This window comes from Mirounga angustirostris, unplaced genomic scaffold, assembly GCF_029215605.1.
Source record: "Mirounga angustirostris isolate CCGP_5_RB_7025 unplaced genomic scaffold, mMirAng1.0.hap1 SCAF_12, whole genome shotgun sequence".
NCBI classification, from domain to species: Eukaryota; Metazoa; Chordata; class Mammalia; order Carnivora; family Phocidae; genus Mirounga; species Mirounga angustirostris.
This window is the reverse complement of record NW_026991720.1, coordinates 13287491-13306707: the sequence shown is the minus strand read 5'-3', so window position 1 is coordinate 13306707 and position 19217 is coordinate 13287491. Positions and strand designations below refer to the sequence as shown.

The 19217-nt window shown below is 45.9% G+C and overlaps 2 protein-coding genes across 2 annotated transcripts in view; one reads left to right on the top strand and one right to left on the bottom strand.

Annotated features, from left to right (window-relative positions):
* The first annotated feature begins 5319 nt into the window (after window positions 1–5319).
* TMEM178B (transmembrane protein 178B) overlaps window positions 5320–19217 on the top strand; it is a 341694-nt gene continuing 327796 nt past the window's right edge. Inside the window, exon 1 of the mRNA XM_045864163.3 lies at window positions 5320–7513. Within this exon, the coding sequence (XP_045720119.1) occupies window positions 7132–7513 (382 nt within the window). The 5' untranslated portion in view covers window positions 5320–7131. The remainder of the gene's footprint in view (window positions 7514–19217) is intronic.
* Window positions 12554–12965, bottom strand: LOC123835235 (large ribosomal subunit protein eL31-like). Its single transcript, XM_045864164.3, has one exon. It carries the CDS (start codon window positions 12963–12965, stop codon window positions 12588–12590), a length of 378 nt encoding a protein of 125 aa, XP_045720120.1. The 3' UTR covers window positions 12554–12587.

Below are 19217 nucleotides of genomic sequence, written 5' to 3'. Positions count from 1 at the left end.
ATAAAGTTATGTGAAAATCTTGATTATAACAACAGAGTGATTTTTCTGAAATAAAAGTCAAGAAAAGTAAGTCTTATGAATATGTATTATAAGTTACGAATTATGAATGCCTTTATTACTCACCTGTGCATTGCTGGCCCATCAATACATGAATAAGCATAATTAATTTGGTGCCTTTGATATTTTGCCAAATTTTATTCATACCTGAATATAACTTTACACATATTTGAAAATTTGTCATCATAAAGGTATTTGTAAGGTAGAGGGCTAGAACATTTTTATTTAACGATTTGTCATTTGATTTACACCTGTAAACATGTAGACGCATGAGATGCGGGCCTTCATTTGTATGCTTGCCCAGAGCTCTCTGTTAGGGCCACGCCTGCCTTCAGCCTAATGGTGGTAGTGGTTATCTGCTATCATCCTCCTGTTGTCTGCTAGGCTTCTTGGTTCTTCCATCACTCTTTCATTTTGCACAGGTAAGCAGATATAGGTATGTTTTCTTATGTCCCCTTCTTTTTAAAAATTTTATTTATTTATTATTATTTTTGGCAGAGGAGGGGCAGAGGGAGAGGAGGAGAGAATCTTAAGCAGGCTCCATGCCCAGCATGACCCTGAGATCATGACGTGAGCCAAAATGAAGAGTTGGACGCTTAACTGACTGAGCCACCTGGGCACCCCAGGATTTTCTTCTTAAGTGATCTCTGCACCCAACGTGGGGCCCAAACCCACAACTCTGAGATCAAGAGTTGCACATTCCACCGACTGAGTCAGCCTGGTGCCCCTGTTCCCTTCTTTGTTACATGAAAGGTGGGGTTATGGGTTGAATAGCATCCCCCCCAAGATACGTTGAAGTCCTAATGCCTATGACCTCAAAATGTAAATTTATTTAGAAATAGTGTCATTGTAGATGTAATTGATTAAAATGAGGTCATGCTGGAATAGGGTAGGCTTATAATCCAATATGACTCGTGTCCTTATAAGAAGAGAGAAATTTGGCGACAGTGGAAGGATGTTGTGAGAAAAGACAGTCATGTGGTAACAAAGGCAGAAATTGGAATGAAGCATCGATAAGCCAAGGAATGTCAAGGATTTCCTTGACACTCGAAGGCAAGGAAGTATTCTCCCCTACAGGTTTAAGAGGGAGCATGGTCCTGCCAACATCTTGATGTTGGACTTCCAGTCTCTAGAACTGTCTGACAATAAATTTCTGACATTTTCAGGTACCTAATTTGTGGTGTTTTCTCGTAGAAGCCCTAGGATATGGGCAGCATACTAAAGATGCTCTTTGCCCCTCGTGTCAGTGTTTCTACAGGCTAGATATCTAGAAGTAGATCTGCTGGATCATAACAAACATCTAGTTTTCATCTTAATAGCTACTCCAGATTGCCCTCTAGAGTGGCTGTGTGTTTATGCTCCTACCAACAGTGCATGAGACCATGTTTCCTTATGCCATGGTCAACACTTGACATTAACAGACATGTAAAAATTTTTTTCCCTCTGATGGGCAAAAAAGAAGTATTTAAAAAAATTGTATTCTCTGATTACTAGGGAGGTTGAGTGGTTTTTTTCATATGTTAATTTTCCATTTGAATTTTTTCTTCTGTAAATTTTCTTTTTATGACCTTTGATCATTTTTCTGTTGTGATATTTGTTTTATTCCTACTAGTTTGGAATACGTCTTTATGCAGGAGACGATCTTATTCTTTATAAACCATTCCTCGTTTAGGAAGAGGTTTTAAATATCAAGAATGTTTGTTGGCTTTAATTGACTGTCTTTTCAGCTTCTAGTGAGATGATCAAATGATATTTATTTGACCTACTGATATGTGGCACCTGTAATTATAAGAACTTTAAAAAGCAGAGCAGTTAAATATTTTATGGGCAAGAGGAATGATGCCAATGTGGGGGTTTTTCAAAACATGTTTAGAGGGCTGCCTGGTTAGAACAGAGAGTGTGTCTAAGGGAGTGTGATGGTCAGCTTTGGAAAATGGCCTGAAGCCTTTATGAAACCTTGTAAGGGGGTAAAGAGTTTGAGCTTTAATCTACAGGCTAGATGAAATTACTGCAGAATTTTTGGTAAAGGATAACTGTAGAATATAAGATTAACATGATGGTGTGGTAGAAGAAGAAGAAAATAAAGCAAGGAGAGGAGTTGGATGCCCAGGGGTGAGATGAAAATGCTTTAATGACCCTAATGAGGTTCTAATGACCCTAATGAGGAAGAAAAGAAGTAAAGTCCCTAACAAACCAATGTGGCTCTGTGATGAGATGTAGAAAGAAGCATAAATACTAGCATATTACACACTTGGGGGACTGTCGGGAGGCCTAAAGTAGAAGATAACTCTTGGGTTTCAATCAATGTCCCAGTTGCGCATCATTAATTAGGAAAACAGGAATAAGAATATATAGGAGGCCTTTTCTCTGAGCAAATGATGGCATGTTGATAGATGGCAAAGAGAAAACACACTTCATCAATTTTTATTTTGCTTCTAATAGACAATGTCAAGGAGAGTGATTTCAGACTAAAGGTAGGGGGTAGGGTAGAACAAATATAATAACTGAAGACAGTTCCCAATGGGTGAAGAGATTGTAGGAAAGCATCTATCTGCTGTGGGTGAACTGCACCCCAGGAAACAGAGAGAACTTTTAATGGTATCTCTGCAGATCTGTTGTTGGCCTTGCAGAAAGCTTGGAGAATGTGAACATTGGTTAGAGAAAGGAGGGAGGTTGTGTGTGAGCAAATAAAATTCCAAATTTCAAAGATGTGGATTTCAGAAACTGCAAACCAGTGATTTTAATATCATTTTGGGGCAAGATCCTAGGGTAGCATTCAGAAGGGATGAGTTGTAGAAGAGATCCTAGAAGAGAAAGTGAGGATTATTAGAACTTTACATGGGTCATGTGAAAACATAACTGACTGTGTGATGGTGTTTTTTTCTTTATTGGTTGACTTGGCTGTTAGATGAAGGAGCACTGCTGGATACAAGACACACTAATAATCAGGAAGAATCAGAAACCCAGCAGCAGTAAGCTCAAGGAGGAAATAAACAAGGGGCATTTAGCCTGGAAGGAAGAAGGCTTAGGGAGAACATGATGGCTGAGGTGAAGTATGAGAAGGACCATTACATGGGAGATGAATCAGGTACCTGTGGGCTTCTCAAAGGCCAATGGGTAGGATTACAGGGATCTAGGATAAAACTCAATGTCAGGAAGGATTGTCTAACCATTTACACCATCTGACAGTGGAACAGGGTGCTTGCCAAGAGAGTGATTTCCCTATCACTGCAAGTGTGCAAGCAGAAGCTGGCCATTACTTTTTGGGAAATGTTCTAGGAGAGATTCATGCGCTGTTGTATGGTTGACTCTAAAGTCCCTTGTTACACAGGCTAGAGGAAGAATCCACCATCTTTTTAGCTCCAAATACTAGATCCTCCCTAAATGGAGTTGGGCTGTCCAGGAAAACTGCATTTCAAAGGAGGCCTCAAATGAACATCTTTAAAAGGCATTTGGGATGTCACCAAGGACAAAAATTTCAGAACAGAATTTTAATGATGGTCAGAAAAGAGGAGGACAGTGTGCCATTTAGGTCCCTTCCCCCAGCAGGGCCCTGTAATTACAGGACTGCTGAGGAGCACCATGGGAGGAGGGGCAAGGCACATCCTGGGAAGCAGGCCTAAGGCTCAGGCCAGGAGAAAAAGTTAAAAAGGAAGAAGAAAGGGACAGAATAATGGAAGAGGGAGGACAGACAGGGATAAAATGAACAGGTTCCTTCATTGCCAAATGGATAACTGCCTGGGCTTCCAGGGGTCTCCAAGGCACCTCTTGCAGCTGGTTCTCAGGGGAGGGTAGAGCTGGGAATGAGGAGAGTGAGGCTCTAATGCTGGATGTGCCCCAACTTGCCGAGTGACCTTGTAGGTATCATATCACCTTTCTGCCTCCTCTCTAGGGTCAAACACAGACATCCTGTTAGCCTACAAGTGCTCTGGGCTTTACAGAATAAAATAGCTCCAGAAATTTCAGACATCGTCTGCATATACAAAGTGTTTCCACATTTTCACGGTTGGGGGAGAGAGGGTACTGGTGGGCGGAGGGTAGAAAGGAAGGTGAAAAGGCATTGTGGCCAAGTCCCTTGGCTCCACCTCGCCGTCCTAGGGGACCCAGGGGACCAGGAGGGGGCAAACGGCACATGCCCACAGCCTCTCGACCAGCTGGGCACCCAAGAACCGAGCGGACATGCTCAGGCTCTGCTGTTCCTTTCAGCAAATCCCTTGCCGCATCCAGGGACGGAAAGCGAGGCTCGCCCCTCCCCCACTAGATGGCACTGAAACGCCTCGTTCCCGATTTTCAAACTGCAGGGAGGATGAAAAAAGACAAAAAGAATATGGTGGAGGTGCGCTCTTTCTGGCTCGGAGGCCCCGTTTTGCAAAGCAGGGTGCCGGATACTCTTTTTCCCCGGGGCAGCTCTTTCCCCGGCAGTGCGGGCCCCCGGTTTTGGAGTGCGGGTGCAAATGAGGGGCGAGCATTAGAGAGAAAAACCCGGTCTTTCAACCTGGGAGGGAGGCTCCCAGCCTTTGCGGCGCTGTCTCACGTGAGCCGGGCCGGGGGCGGGGGGAGGGGGGCGTTTCTGGGATGAAGCGGGGCTCGCTTGCGGCCCACTCGCTCAAGGTCTGGGGTCCTTCACTACTTCCCAGAACCCGCGCTGAGCCTAAATCTAGCCGCCACCCAGTTGAGGACAAATCCCGCGTCGGGGTTTCATTTAACCCCACCTCCCCTTCTCAAAGAGCGAGCCCCCGGGCGTTTTCAAAATATCTATTAAGCACCCCCCCTACACACCCATTAACATTCTCTTCCTCTGGCCTTGAAAGGATCAATCAATTTCCTGCTGGAAAAATCCTTTCCTGCTGGGGAGGGAGGGAGGTGGAGGCAGGTGGAGGTGGGTGTGTGTCGGGGTGTCTGGCGCTGGCGTGGGGCTAGACTGGGGTTGGCCGTGGCAACCCCACCGACGCACTATGCCCCAGGGGGAAACGCCTGTAGCTAGCAGGGTAGCGCCTGTGGCTTTCTAGGGGAAAACAAAGATCAAATGTGATCCAAGATACCGGCGACCAAAACTGGGAGACGCAGGGAACTTCCTCAGCCCCTCCGGATGCCGACTCTGCAATAAGCAGCCTTTAAAGAACTGTGGTCGATTTGAGGGAATTTTCCACCACTGAAAAGAGATAAATAGGAGATGGAGGCAACATCCCTAAATTTATAATAATGCGTGTAAACAAACATGCTACATACTACATATATGTATATGTGCATAAATATGGATGTGGTTGGGCACATACCTATCTAGACACCATTGACTTGCCTGGTCAAAGACTAAGGCTTAGACATTTCGTGCCTGGGAAATGGTGCAGTTTATCTTTAAGGATGCTAGAAAAATAAGAGATGAGGCTCACGTTGCACGGATGACATCACTAGCTTTTGGCTGCGCGCTCCGTGTTCTCGTCTGTGGGTTTTAGCCAAGGCTGCAGCGCCCGGCGCCCGAGCGAGCGAGCGCGGCAGCGGCTTCCTCCGGCGCTCGCAGCCGGGCGATGCGATTTCCCGAGCACCCCGGGCACAGCCGGGGCTCTCGCTCCCCAGCACCCGCCCCGCCCGCGAGGCCCCGGAGCCGCCGCGGCTAGAGGAGAAGGCAGCGACCCAGCCTCCCTCCCCCACCCTCGCCCCATTCACCTCGGCGGCCACCGCGCGCCAGGAGCCTGATCGTGGGACGTTGAGACCGGGACGGGATTCTCTGCACGCTGCCGAGTGAGCCGGCGCCTCGGGTGGGCTGCGAAGAAAATGGTGCAGTCTGAGAGCGGCTGACTCCAGTTGGGCAGAGCAGACAGCTACAGTGCGGGCTCGGGTGGCGGGAGAAGGGGGCGGATTGTTTTGAAGGGCCGGGGCCGCTGTTTTCCTCGGTGCCTGCAGCATTTTCTTTGCACCTGGGCAGCACGTTCCCGGGGCTACTTGGGAGCCAGATGAAGTGAGGCAGAGGCGTCGCGGGAGAGGCGGGTCTGGAACCTGCCGGGTGGACACTGAGGAAGAAGAGGGCGCTGGGGAGATCGGCATGACGCCCCGGGGGCTGGCTGCCCAGCTGGCGGTGAGCCCCGATCGCGCGACCTGTCCATGGTGTTGAAGGCACCGCGAGCCGAGCTCCGCGCGCCCCGCGCCGTGCGCCCTGCCGGGTGCACCCTCCTCTGCGCAGCCTGCCCCTCGCGCCCGCCAGCTGCCGCCCAGTCGTCCTCAGTCCCGGGCCAAGGCTCGTCCCCTAACGCCGTCCGAGTGACCGCGCCGTCGGCCCGTGGGGCCTCCTGAATGGCGAGGCCAGACGCAGACGACCCGAGAGCCCGCGCGGAAAGGTCGGCCGCGACCGTGCGCCCACGGGGAGCCCGCCTCTGAGAACAGCGCGCTGGCCAGACAGAGCAAGGGACCTGCTGGTGACCAGAGGACGGAGATTTTAAAAAGACCCGACCCAGAGAGGAAGAACATTTCTTCGCTTGCAGACCGGAAGGGGGAGAGTCGCTGAGTGGGAGACCCAGGCGGGACTCAGGACAGCCGGCCCTGGCATCTGGAGGTTTCCTTCGCTGGCCGGCCGCATCGCGGGTGCCGGAGTTCATTCGGTCGTCGCGCAGCTCCTCGTGATAGCCCCTCACCCCAAGAAAAAGGCAGGCGAGGGGTCCCATCGCTACCCTGCACAAAGAAAGCCCGGCAGCCCCACTGCAGCCGAGGGCACTTGGTGTTTAGTTTCCGGCCGCGTACGGACGCGGCCGGTTCAGGGCAGTCGCTTCTTGCGGGGCAGGGAGGGGGCGGGAGGCGGTCTTGTTCCGCTCGCCGCCGCCCGAGGCTGCACCTGCCCCGGAGGATGCCCAGGAGCCCGCCCGAGCCTCCCCGGATCAGAACTTTTTAGGCTGCCCGCCCCCATCCCCGCAGTCCCTGGGCCGCGCGCACTGGCAGGCGGGGGCGAGGGGGAGCCGCCGCGCGAGTCCCCCCTCCGGTCCCCCTCCCCCCCTTGCTCGGCCGCCCGCCGCTTTGTTCCGGGCGCGCGGAGGGAAGGCGAGGCTGCGGCGGATCATGCCCATGGTGTAGCCGCCAAGCGGAGGCATGGCTGCCGGAAGGTTACTGCTCTATACGGGCCTCTCGCTAGCGCTCTGCGCCCTCGGCATGCTGGCCGTGGCCATCTGCTCGGACCACTGGTACGAGACGGACGCCAGGAAGCACAGGGACAGGTGCAAGGCCTTCAACACCCGCCGGGTCGACCCGGGCTTCATTTACAACAACAACAACAACTTGCCGCTCCGGGCGAGCCGCTCGCGCCTGGACCGCTGGGAGGGCAAACTCCTCCGGGCCCGGAACCGCCGGCAGCTCTTCGCCATGAGCCCGGTTGACGAGTGCAGTCGGCAGTACAACTCCACCAACATGGGCCTCTGGAGGAAGTGCCACCGGCAGGGCTTCGACCCCGAGATCGCAGCCCTCATTCGGAAAGGTAAGCGCGAGGCGCGAGGCGTGGCGCTGCGGAGAGCCCGGCGCCTCCTAGGCCCGGCCACCCTCTCCTCCCTTCGCCGGGCCACAGTCTCCCGGGCCTCCTGCTTCCAGGAGGTCAGGTTGGCCAGGCCCTGCGGAGCCTCGGACTGGCCAGAACTTGCCTCCCAGTAGCTGGTAATGGAGGCTTACTTCTCTCTGGCCGGCCTCTGGTCTTGCGTTGGTCTGATGGGGTTCCCGTGGAATATCGTGGGCCAGGGTTTTTAATCCAGGCTAGTGCTTCATCAATCTCTGAAAATGGAGGGAATCTCTCATGTTGTGTTGTTCGCAGAGCAAGCCCCAAATTTGAGAATGATGTGTCAGGCAGACAGCCTCCTAGTTTTAATCTTTGTTTTAGATGTCGAACTGATTCAGCATCTCACCGAGAAGGCCTTATTCACCTTATTCACGCCACAAACGCTTGCTAAGTGCTAGACTATACTGAGCACGGTGCAGGCATTGGTCACATAAACATCAGTAAATCACAGCCCCTGCCCCGTTGCAGCGACAGGCCTGTTGACCAGGAGCATCATACCACGATTCTTGATCTCTCCTTTTGGGGAGGTGGTTGACAAAAGTGACTTGTGTGCATCGAATTAAGCAGGGCCTAATAAACACATAAAAAGTAGTTCCTCAGGTAACACCAAAGTGGGCACTTCAGCGGAAAAAAAATTACCATGTTCTGAAGATTTGTATCAAAAATACCTGAAGTATTCCAAAACAGAAAACAGACTTAATTTGCTAATGATGAAAATTTCTTGGGTACTTTAATGTTGATCACATAATTTTTAAAAGTCTGTTCATCTGATGCAATTTGTAAATCTTGGATGATTTATACTTTGGGGACCACCCTGTTCTGTTAATCCATTGAAATGTTGTTTGGATATATATTAATATTGCTCTGAAAAAGGGAATGCGTTCTCTTCTAGGGTAGTTGCATTCTGGAAGATGTGGTGTGACTTTATGAGTCTTGTCGTCGTGTGTCGTCCCCCCCCCCCCCCCCCGCCCCACTGTGTTTCATGTTCTTCAACTATTAAATGGTGATGCCAAGGTGAAAATGATGTTCTCTGCAAAGTCTCTGAGGCCCAGATGGAACAGTTCTTACTGTCCCTTAATATTATAATGCAGGTTTGCTCCTGTTGTAAAATATTATTTGTGAGAACTGATGTTCTTTCATTCAGAAAAATGTTGAAATTGATCAGAAAAAATAGTTAATTTGAAAAAAAAAAGTCAGTTATTTAAGAATGACAAGCAGTGGGTATGGTCTAGGTGGCTAGTCAGATGTAGGTGAGGTGAAGTCCAGAAGGAGAATCCATCTTCATGTTTGTTTTGTAGCTTCTGTAGAATGATTAGGGATTTTAGCTGATTCGGTTATGAGTGTGTTAATACTACAAACACCACAACTGCTTCAGAGTTAGGCTCATATTAGAGCAGGGTGACCCATTTGGAGCTCTACAACTTTGTAAAGATGGGCAGGATATTAGAGAATTCCAGAAGAGAGTAACTTGGTTTGGATTTAGAAGTAGGAAGGCAAGAGAAAACAGAATCTTTTTTAACAATGGGTAGACTGTAACAGCGTTCAGATTCTCAGATTCATGAAGTGTTATGTCGTTTTTTTGTGCTCCGCTTTCATTAAAATTGAAATGGTAGGAAGTTAGCTGAAACATGAGGAAGAATTCATGTTAATAACACTGAAAAACAGTGGTAGGACTTGCTGAAGGACATTCTTGCATTTCCTTTCTTAAAGGTCTCTGGCAACACGATGGATTGGGTATCTTTCTGTCTGGCATTGGTTCACTCCACTCAGAAAAAGGGGGATGGAATCCATGGCTCCTGGTGGTTCCATTGAGGGCTTTGATTCCATGTTGCTTTGCCTAGCAATCCGGCTAGAAAGGTTGACTTGGTCTGTGCACCAGAGAGCTTCGTTACCATAGTGACATGTTCTTCCGGTGAAGCTGGAAACACAGTGACAGGGAAAGGGATAGGGGAAGAGGGTACAACATTTTGACTTTGTATCGACTGATTTTTAATTGCAGCAACAGAAAATGGACACTGCACAGCAGGGGGATTGAATACACTGATACCCAGAGTTGGCAGAGCATTGTATTTCACTTGAACTAATGGAGATGCTGTTCCCCATCACCCAAAATACAGCAATCACTGTCAGCTGCAAACACCCGCTTACCAGGGCCGTTTCTGTCCATTTGACATTCTTGTTAGGTATTATTGAGATAGATGGCATGCCAGCCTTACAAATCTCGAGGGACTTAAGGTCACAATCTTCATTTTTAACCTCAAAACATAATCTGTGAAAGCTAGATCTTCTCTTTTCTAAGCAACAAGAGACACATTTTGGAAATAAGTGCATCTTATATTAGTAGAATTCACAAGCAATTCCAATAACATAGAACATAATTTCTAGACTTAATCAGCGTTCTTCCTAGATTGGCACATTTTGGAAGGAAGTAAAAAAAAATTGATATCCCTATATTTAAATTTAAGGCAGGCAACTTAGGGAAAGATACTTACCTCATAGTATTCATTAGTAGCCTCAGAAGATATGTTAGTCCTTTGTCTTTTGGGGGAGCATCTTAGATTCAAATTCTGGGAGATATGTGTTGGGTGAGGGGAAGGGAAGGGAAACCAGAGAAAAGACTGTGTAAAATCTGTCAGTATTATGGGAAAACTAGAGATTTATCTAAATGATCATACAGCCCCATGTAACTCAATCATTTGTTAAATCAATGTTCATTACAGTAGAAAGTGCTGTTTGTGCATTTTAAAATAAAACAAAACCACATAATTAATAAGAAAACAAAAGTCAAATCTATATCTGATTTGAAGATGAAGTCCTTTGGATGCATGTTCTCTCTGAAATCCATTTCTTCAATGCCCACTGCCATGATTGTACCAACGAATATGCATTTCTGGTCACTGTATATTTATTTGTCTTATTGAACTGTAAGTTCCTGAAGGGCAGGAAAGAAAATCATTTGTAAAATACATTCACCAGATGCTTGGTCCTTGGGAAATGTTTCATACAAATAAGGCTCACAGAATTGTATGCATCAAAAGCTTATTCTAATTGTAGGAACACTTGTGTAGGAATCCAAATAAAGGATTAGTCAGAGAATTGTGATGAAAAAAAAAATGAACCAGGATGGCTCCCAGGGCAATTTAATATTGCAACAGTTGCTACATAATTTAACAAGGAAGATTTTTTTGAGCAAAAAAGTTTTGCTAAGGAATAAGGGAAACAGTACTTTTTTGGGGGGATAACATATGTCACGGAACAGACATGTATCACCCACGTCAGTATTTTTCACAGTAGATAAGATTTTGATGATTTCCTTCTTGGAGGTAGGATTGGGTAGAGGGTGTAGCAAGGATAGATCACCCTTGAATTCCCATATGACTCTGTCCATAATCAAGTCCTCTTGTCTTCTTGCTTTTCAACTGTGTCAGTGTCTCCCTAGTAAGTCACTGCAAGCACGGGGGACAGATCAATGACAGGATCAGTTTCTGAAATCCAAGAGACTTCCAGACCCTTAGGAGGAGCAGCTACAGGTAGGATTTTGTTCCAGGGAGCATTTATATTCTTTGATTTGTACTGAAATGTTATGTTGATATGGCTTAAAATAAATAGACCTTCAACTGAGACTCTAAGAACTTTTTTATTATTTGAAAATAGGGCTTATAAGAGAATTTGATCTATATAATCAGGGAGTGGTTGTCAATACACTGAGGCTTATTTAAGAAAACATTGCATATATTTATATGCAATGACTAATGTGCTCAGCAGATATTTACTGCACATATATTCTGCGATGGGCACACACCACAAGAACGCAGCGATGAATAAGACCTGGCCCTTAAAATTTCCCCAGTCTGTTAGCATCACAGGGAATACATGACAACTACGGGGTGATGAGAGTGGCGGAAACGGATGCAGAGTAGCACAGATCAGGCAGTGATGGATTGTGTTGGCAGTGGGGTGAGGTAAGCCGGGAGGGAATTGGGGAAAGTTGCACGGAGGAAGTGAAATCTGAACAGAGGTTTCATGAGGTTGGGAGGTGGATGGCAAGGAAAGGGCAGTTCAGGCCAAGAGGGCAGCATCTGCATAGCCAGGGAGGTGTGAAACAGCAGTCTGGCCTCGGGAGTGTTGACTGCTGGAGGGAGGGAGAGGAGCAGAGCATGGAGCTGGAGAGCGAGGAAGAGCCAAGGCCAGGGGCTTGCCTACTCAGATCCCAGGTAGGGTAGCCACTAGCCACAAGTGGCTATTTAAATTTAAAATAACCAGTATTCAATGAAATTAAAAATTCATTTCCTTATGTTGGCCACATTGCGAATGTTCAAGAGCCATGCGAATGTTCAAGAGCCATGCGTGGCTAGTGGCTATCGTTTTGGGTGGTGCAGATGAGAGAACATTCCTCTCGTCACAGAAAGCTCCATTGGACGGTGCTGCATGGAGCCTAGAGCCTCTAAAGAGAATAAGCATGTACTTCGTTTCAGGTGAGGATAATTAAACATGATAACTTGAGCTTAAATTTAAGTATATTGTTCTACCCTTGAAGAAACTTTGCTACTTGAATGTTTTGGGCAGAAGATGTGAGTTCATGGTCAGTTACACTAAATCTATATTTTATGCATTTTCCATCTTTGACTCACAGAATTCTCACATGCTTCTCTGTTCTTTCCCCTCCCTCTCTCAGCTCCATTAAAAGAAACTGGCATTGTTGACTGGGCGGGGAGGATTAATGATAATTAATGATAATTGCCAAATGCCAGGTACTCCTCTAAGAGTTTTACAGATATTAGCTAATGTATTCTTCATTATAACACTCAAGGTGGGTGTTATTATTTTTTTCCTCGCTATTCTACAGTTAAGGAAACTGAGGCATATAAATGTCAATGAACTTGCCAAGTCTCATGATAAGGAAGTAAAACTGCCAGGATTCATATTCTGGTTCTAGGTTTTTTTGTTTGTTTGTTTTTTGGGTTTTTTTTGCAGTTTTATACCTTTATTTGACAATCAGCGATTAGTTCTCATCCACATTAACTGTCTGTAGATTTTTGAAAGTGGTGACAGGTACATAGGTAACCAGTGTGTAGAGCTTGTTTGGTGAATCTTCATCCTCGTTACGTTTTCTGGACAACCGCACACGGATACGGTATGGAACATTCCTTATTCCTTTGGCCCAGACAGCTTTGTTGAGCCTGGTGTCAATGCGCACATCTGGAGTTCCCATCTCCTTCATGGCAAATTTCTGGATCTCTTTGAGTGCCCGAGGGGCATGCTTCTGGAAACCCACTCCATGGATGCGCTTGTGAATGTTGATGGTGTATTCTCTGGTCACGAGCTCGTTGATGGCAGAACGGCCCTTCTTCTTCTCACCATCCTTCTTCGAGGGAGCCATTCTGCCGGGCCCTGGTTGGAAAGCTGGCTCCAGGTTTGATGACACCCACTGTACTCTCTTGTCACCATAGAGTCTGCTGGGGCAAGGGTGGGGTGGAGAAGAGGCCGGTATCTTGATTCCTCAAACTGGAAGAGAAATAGGAAGTTAATTTTAGAATCTCACCCAGGGGAGATCTGCTTGAGGACTGACTTCAGGTTAGCTCTGAGGAGGAAGATCATTTTAAAGTGTTTCACACACCTTGCTTTGAGACCCGTCGACAGAAGCTCATACACACTTTGTTATATGATTTTTGAGTATCTGTTTTGTTCACTATGGTAGATGCTGAGGTTAGAGCCATGAAGGACATACTCATTCATTCCGCAAATATTAATTGAGAGCCTAGGGACTGGGCATTATGGAGAAGCTTACATTCCAGGAGCGAGAGACAGATAATAAATAAATACATATGAAATAAAAATAAGGGGAATCTGGCTGGCTCAGTCAGCAGAGCATGCAGCTCTTGATCTTGGGGTTGTGAGTTCAGCCCCACATTGGGCATAGAGCTTACTACAAAAAAAAATAATGGTACTACCTTAAAAATAATGCTACTAAAAATGGTACTACTTTATGCCAATCGTAATAAAAATAATGTCTAATGAACTAATCAGTGTAGAATGTAGTGTGAGGGAGTGAATGCCATGAGGTGTCTTTGCTCTTAGGAAGCACAAAGGAGAAGATGGACAAGTAAGCCCCAAATTAAATGGTTCCATTAGTCTTGGTTTTAAAATATAAGGAGGCTTGACCTGCTCGCAGGCAAACACATACGAATACCCATGGTCTTGATATATAGTGTGTGTCCCCATGCATGCATGTTGTGTGTCTGCCCAAAGGTACAAGCAAATGCACTCAGTTGCACCCTCCTCCTTCATCATGCTGAAATACAACTAACCAGTGAGAATTGACAGTTGGGAGCCCTGTGACTCAGTGGGCAAGTGCATGGGTGGGAAGAGAGAGAGGGTTGGTGTGATGTGTTTTGAGCACCTGCTGTGTGCCCAGTGCTCTGCTAGGTGCTGGGGGAAAGCAAAGAGGCATCATATGGTTCCTGTCCTGAGGGAACTTACACTCTAGCTCAATGACAAATTCATTGTCTTCTGGGGTTGGATCAGGCTCTTCCTCAGAGGATCACATTTGTGTCATCTGGATCAGGAGTCAACTGGTCAGGGAATTCGGGAAGGTGGTGAGTTCTTTTTACTGAGTCAACAAAGTCAGGAGCCATATTTCTGTTCCAGAAGGTTGGTTTATTTATTCTTTTACTGTAGGGTTGGTAAGGATCAATTACAGGATCGATTCTGTATATTCCACTTTGGGTTGTCAGTTAAAAATAATTTTTTCCCTCTCTGCTGTTAGTAGGTAATCCTAGGTCTTCGGCAGAATCCTAAACACTCTCTGGGCTAGTTTGACCCTGTGAACATCCAGGAATTGGAGGGTAAAGTCACAAATATGTATTCAGATGCAGATTCTTTTATAACTTTGTACTCCAAAGAGTACACAGAGAGAGGAGGGAGTGCGTGACCTGGGGGATGAGTGGACAGAAGATTGATTTGAACATCTGGATTGGACATCTGTCGTTCTTGAGAAAATGCATACATTTCTTTCAAAGGATGTCGTTTCCTCATATGTAAAATAGTGAGTTTGGATTATATAAACTTCAGGCCCTTTGACACGCTAACATTTGATGAGAAAGTTAAATTTAGGTGATGGAGCATAAATAATAGGTAGATGGTTGAGAAAAGGTGAGCTAGGAGAGAAGAGAAAGCCGGGGAGGAAGGACAGAGAAAGGGACCATCCCAGGATGCTAGCACGCCAGAGGAAGAGGCGGGAAACAAAGCAGCTCATTTCCTACCCCCATCCAGTCATGTAACAAAACTTCCCCTCTTCTCTAATGATTTGAAATGCCACATTGCAGATTGGAGTTAAAAATGTAAACACTTAGGGGCGCCTGGGTGGCCCAGTCAGTGAAGCCTCTGACTCTTGGTTTTGGCTCAGGTCCTGATCTCAGGGTGGTGAGATTGATGGATGTGGGGTGGGGTGAGGGGGGGTGGGGTGGTGTTCCCGGTTCCACCCTCAGCCAGGAGTCGGCTAGAGATTCTCTCTCCCTCTCCCTCAGCCCCTCCCCCCACAGCTCTGTCTCACTCTCCCTCTCTGCGATAAACAAATAAATCTTTAAAAAAAAAAAAAGTAAACACGTGATGGAGAAATGTTTTGATGGTTATGCAACAATGTGAATATACTTAATGCCACCAAACTGTGCACTTAAAACTGGCGAAGATGATGAATTTTGTGTTCTGTATGTTTCACCACAATTTAAATAGATTAATTAAAAGAAATTATAAAACTTAGCAGAGAAAGGAACTGGATTACCGGTCAGTGTGTAGAATACTTCATAACCATAACTTCATTCATTCAGCACATTTATTGAGCACCTGCAGGTGCTAGGCGCTAGCCCAGGTATTGCTTGGGATACAGATGTTAATAAAACAGACAAAATTCCTGCCCTCATATGGCTTACATTTAAACAGTTTTGAGTATCATATCTTTTTTGGGTTTTTTTTGGCTTGTTTTTTAAAACAAAACTTTTTTTTTTTAAGATTTTATTTATTTATTTGACAGAGAGAGAGACAGAGAGAGAGGGAACACAAGCAGGGGGAGTGGGAGAGGGAGAAGCAGGCTTCCTGCTGAGCAGGGAGCCCAATGCGGGGCTTGATCCCAGGACCCTGGGATCATGACGTGAGCCGAAGGCAGACGCCCAGTGACTGAGCCACCCAGGCACCCCTAAAACAAGACTTTTAAAGAGCACCAAAATATAAGACAAGCAAAAGTAATGAATACATCCCCTGGGTCATTTAAAAACCACTGTATAATGAAGAACACTGCCCTGTATTTATTCTAAAAACGGCTTTTGAGCTCCAACTATGTCAGGCACCTAACTTGGGGGGGGTGGATCCTGAGTGAAATCCATAGTTCCTGTCCTCAAAGAACAAACAAAAGGAGGAAGTGTGCAAGAAGACTAATACATACAATCTCCAAGGTGGGTTTTAGGAGAGATTTACATCCTGGGGGCCTGAGTGGCTCTTGAATTTTAGAGCAGTTAGGGGAGGCTTTGCACAAGAGGGGATGTTCTTAGAGTTGTTATTTGTGGATGGATAAGGTGAAGTCTTAGCCTTATTTAAAAATTATTAATTAATTCTGATGAGGTAAATCCTTGTCTAGTCTGCCTTCCACCTACCCTTGTCCCCCAGGCCCCCCCAGCCTGTCCCCCAAGGGGCAGCTACTGCTACCAGATTTTATAAATCCTATCTGAGATCATTTTTTCAGCAGTATTTAAAAATAACAGCAACTATAAATAGGAGTCAAGAAACGAACAGGTGATTCAAACAGGAAAAAAAATTTATTTTTTTATAAATTTGTATACACAGAGACGATGTTTAAAGGCCTTGTTCCAGGAGTCACCAGGAATCTTCTATAGGTGATGTTTATTCTGAGTGGAACCTGCTGTTGGCGTTCAAGGAAGTTTGACAGATTTGCTGTTTTATGGGAGACTGCAGTATCTGAATTATTTCAATTGATTTTTTTTTTTTTGGCGTTGAAGTATTTTGCCAAGAAAAGGCAATTTACTTTATATTAGGTCATCTTCATAGATTTATATCATTTCCTGCGTTTTAAAATGCCCTGCTGTTCTATATTCCGAACCTCACTCTATTGGACACGTTATTTGCTTCATAGCATCTCCCTTTCAATTTTGGCCTGAATTTCTCTTAATCTTTATAACAGCAATTCTGTTTAGGCAAACACAACTCCTATTCTCCAAGGCCCTGGAGTATTTCATAGCCCTGGATGGGTTGGGGTTGTTTTTATCTTAAGAAAGCTCTGAGTTCACATCCTGTTCTAGGTCAGCTGACATGACACTGGAGTGCAGATGGATTGTATCTCAGGAGGCTGAAGACACGCATAACCTTGCAGCCTGGCTATACTCATGTCCAAGAATGTCCATGGCGCCACTGATTGTAATAGCGAAATAAATAAGCAAAACGGAAAATCTGAAGTGTCCATGAATAGGAAAATGGATAATGAGGTATGGTCTGTATTCATACAATGGAAACTATCGCCCTATATTTAAAATAAATATACTACATCTATGTATTTCCAAATGGGTAAACATAAAATTTGAGCGAAAAAAGCGGGATACAGAATGAAATGAGGAGAATGTTGCCGTTTACATGAAGTTAAAAAGGTAGATCAAATAACATTAGATATTGCTTATGGAAACATTATTTGCATGGTATTTATAAAAGTATGCACGGGACCAATATACCCAAAATGAAGGATGATGTTTGCCTTTCTCAAGACAGAGAAACAAATGGAATTGGGAAGTTGCTTTAAAATCATCTCTATTTCATTTCTTCAAAAACAAAAAATCTGAGGCAAATGGGGGCATACATCTGCATGCACAATCAGGCTATTTGGAAAGTTTTTATGATCCTGACAAAAAAGTTAAAATTTTATTCAGACAGTGTTGTTCAGTGTATAGGAGGCAGGTTCTTTAAGGACAATTCTTGGAAAACTTTGTTTTTGAGGTGATCTGTGAGTGACTTTCATAAGTGGTAGCAAGTAGCCTTTAGAGGAGAATCAGGTAATTCCTAATCAACAGTTTCGCTTAAAGTAGCTCATGGGAAGGGCTTAAAACAAGTAAAATTGCTTTATTCATTCATTTTTTTTTTTTAAAGATTTTATTTATTTGAGAGAGAATGAGATAGAGAGAGAGAGCATGAGAGGGGGGAGGGTCAGAGGGAGAAGCAGATTCCCTGCTGAGCAAGGAGCCCGATGTGGGACTCGATCCTGGGACTCCAGGATCATGACCTGAGCTGAAGGCAGTCGCTTAACCAACTGAGCCACCCCGGCGTCCGCTTTATTCATTCTTGATAGTAGTGTAAGAAGAGGAAATTGAGACTTTAAAACGATTTGTTTCTGAGATAGAGTAAGGTACAAGTCACGCCCCTCTTTGTCAATTTCCTGCAGCTTGTGGAGAAAAACAAAGAATTTCAAGGGTCAGAAAGGTAAACTAAAACCAATCCTGGAATTGATCTGACGCTGAACTTTGAATAGATAAGACAGGAGACCTCCTGTGGGATCAACCAGAGCACCAACATCTGGGAAGGCATTTGAGCCCACAGGGAGGAACTCCGTGTGAACCAGGGGAGGAAAAGCTGAGAATTAATAATAAGGGACCAGAGTTTATTTGTTCAGAAGTTTTCTTATCCCTTTTCAAACTGAGTAGAGCATGTTAGTTGGTAAAACTTGAAGTAGTTTTATTATTGATGATTATGGTTTGGATTCTTCATTAAGATTATGAGGGCGACATTAGCCAAGGGCGCCTCTTTTACGATAATGTTTCCACTCTGTTTATACAAACTACAGCTGGAATAGAAAAGGCCCATCAGAACTATAGCAGGGGTTCCATTTTCAGCTGATAATGCTTTAAAACACCAAAGCTGGGTCCGGAGTTACTAGGGAATCATGGGTGTCCCACGGGATTTCAGGGGTGTTTCCGTAACCACAGAGCTGGCCAGTGCCCACGTGCAGCTCTGGGCAGGTCTGCTTCAGAAGGTCCCATGTGATGATGAGCCGCTGTGTTCCTCGTGCTCTGTGGGGAGCTGGGCAGAGCTGGAGCCCTCTGTCCTTCCGGAGGTGAATGACCTCCCCGCTCTGGGAAGAGCTGGTCTCTGCCTCTCTAACCTCTCCCTGTCTCTCCCTCCTCCCTAAATGTGTTAGCACAAAGGAAACAGGAGGTAGTCGTGCTCAGGTGTGGCCTGGCTTGCTTCTCTTCCTCACCTCTTCTTCAGTGCACTTCTAGGTCCCCGACTCTAGGTTTCCTCCCCCTTCCCCGGGGCTGGGGCTGCTCCTTTTCCAACACCAGGCCTCTTCTGGCTTTGGAAGCAATATTCGCTCCTGGACCAGCTTCTACCCTTGTTCTTTTTTTTTTTTTTTTAAGTTTATTTATTTATTTGGTAATGTCTACACCCAGTGTGGGGCTTGAGCTCACCGCCCAGAGATCAAGAGTCACACGCTCTACCGACCGAGCCCGCCAGGCGCCCCTCTACCTCTGCTCTTCCCTCTCCTTCGCTGGCTCTTCTCTCTCAGCCTGGTGGGGTTCGCCAGTGTTCCATTCTCCTTGAGCATTCTCTTTCATGCCTATGGCCCTTTTCACCCCTCGAA

Excerpts from the sequence above, each read along its gene's own strand:
- LOC123835235 (XM_045864164.3), bottom strand. The coding sequence starts at position 12,965 with ATGGCTCCCTCGAAGAAGGATGGTGAGAAGAAGAAGGGCCGTTCTGCC.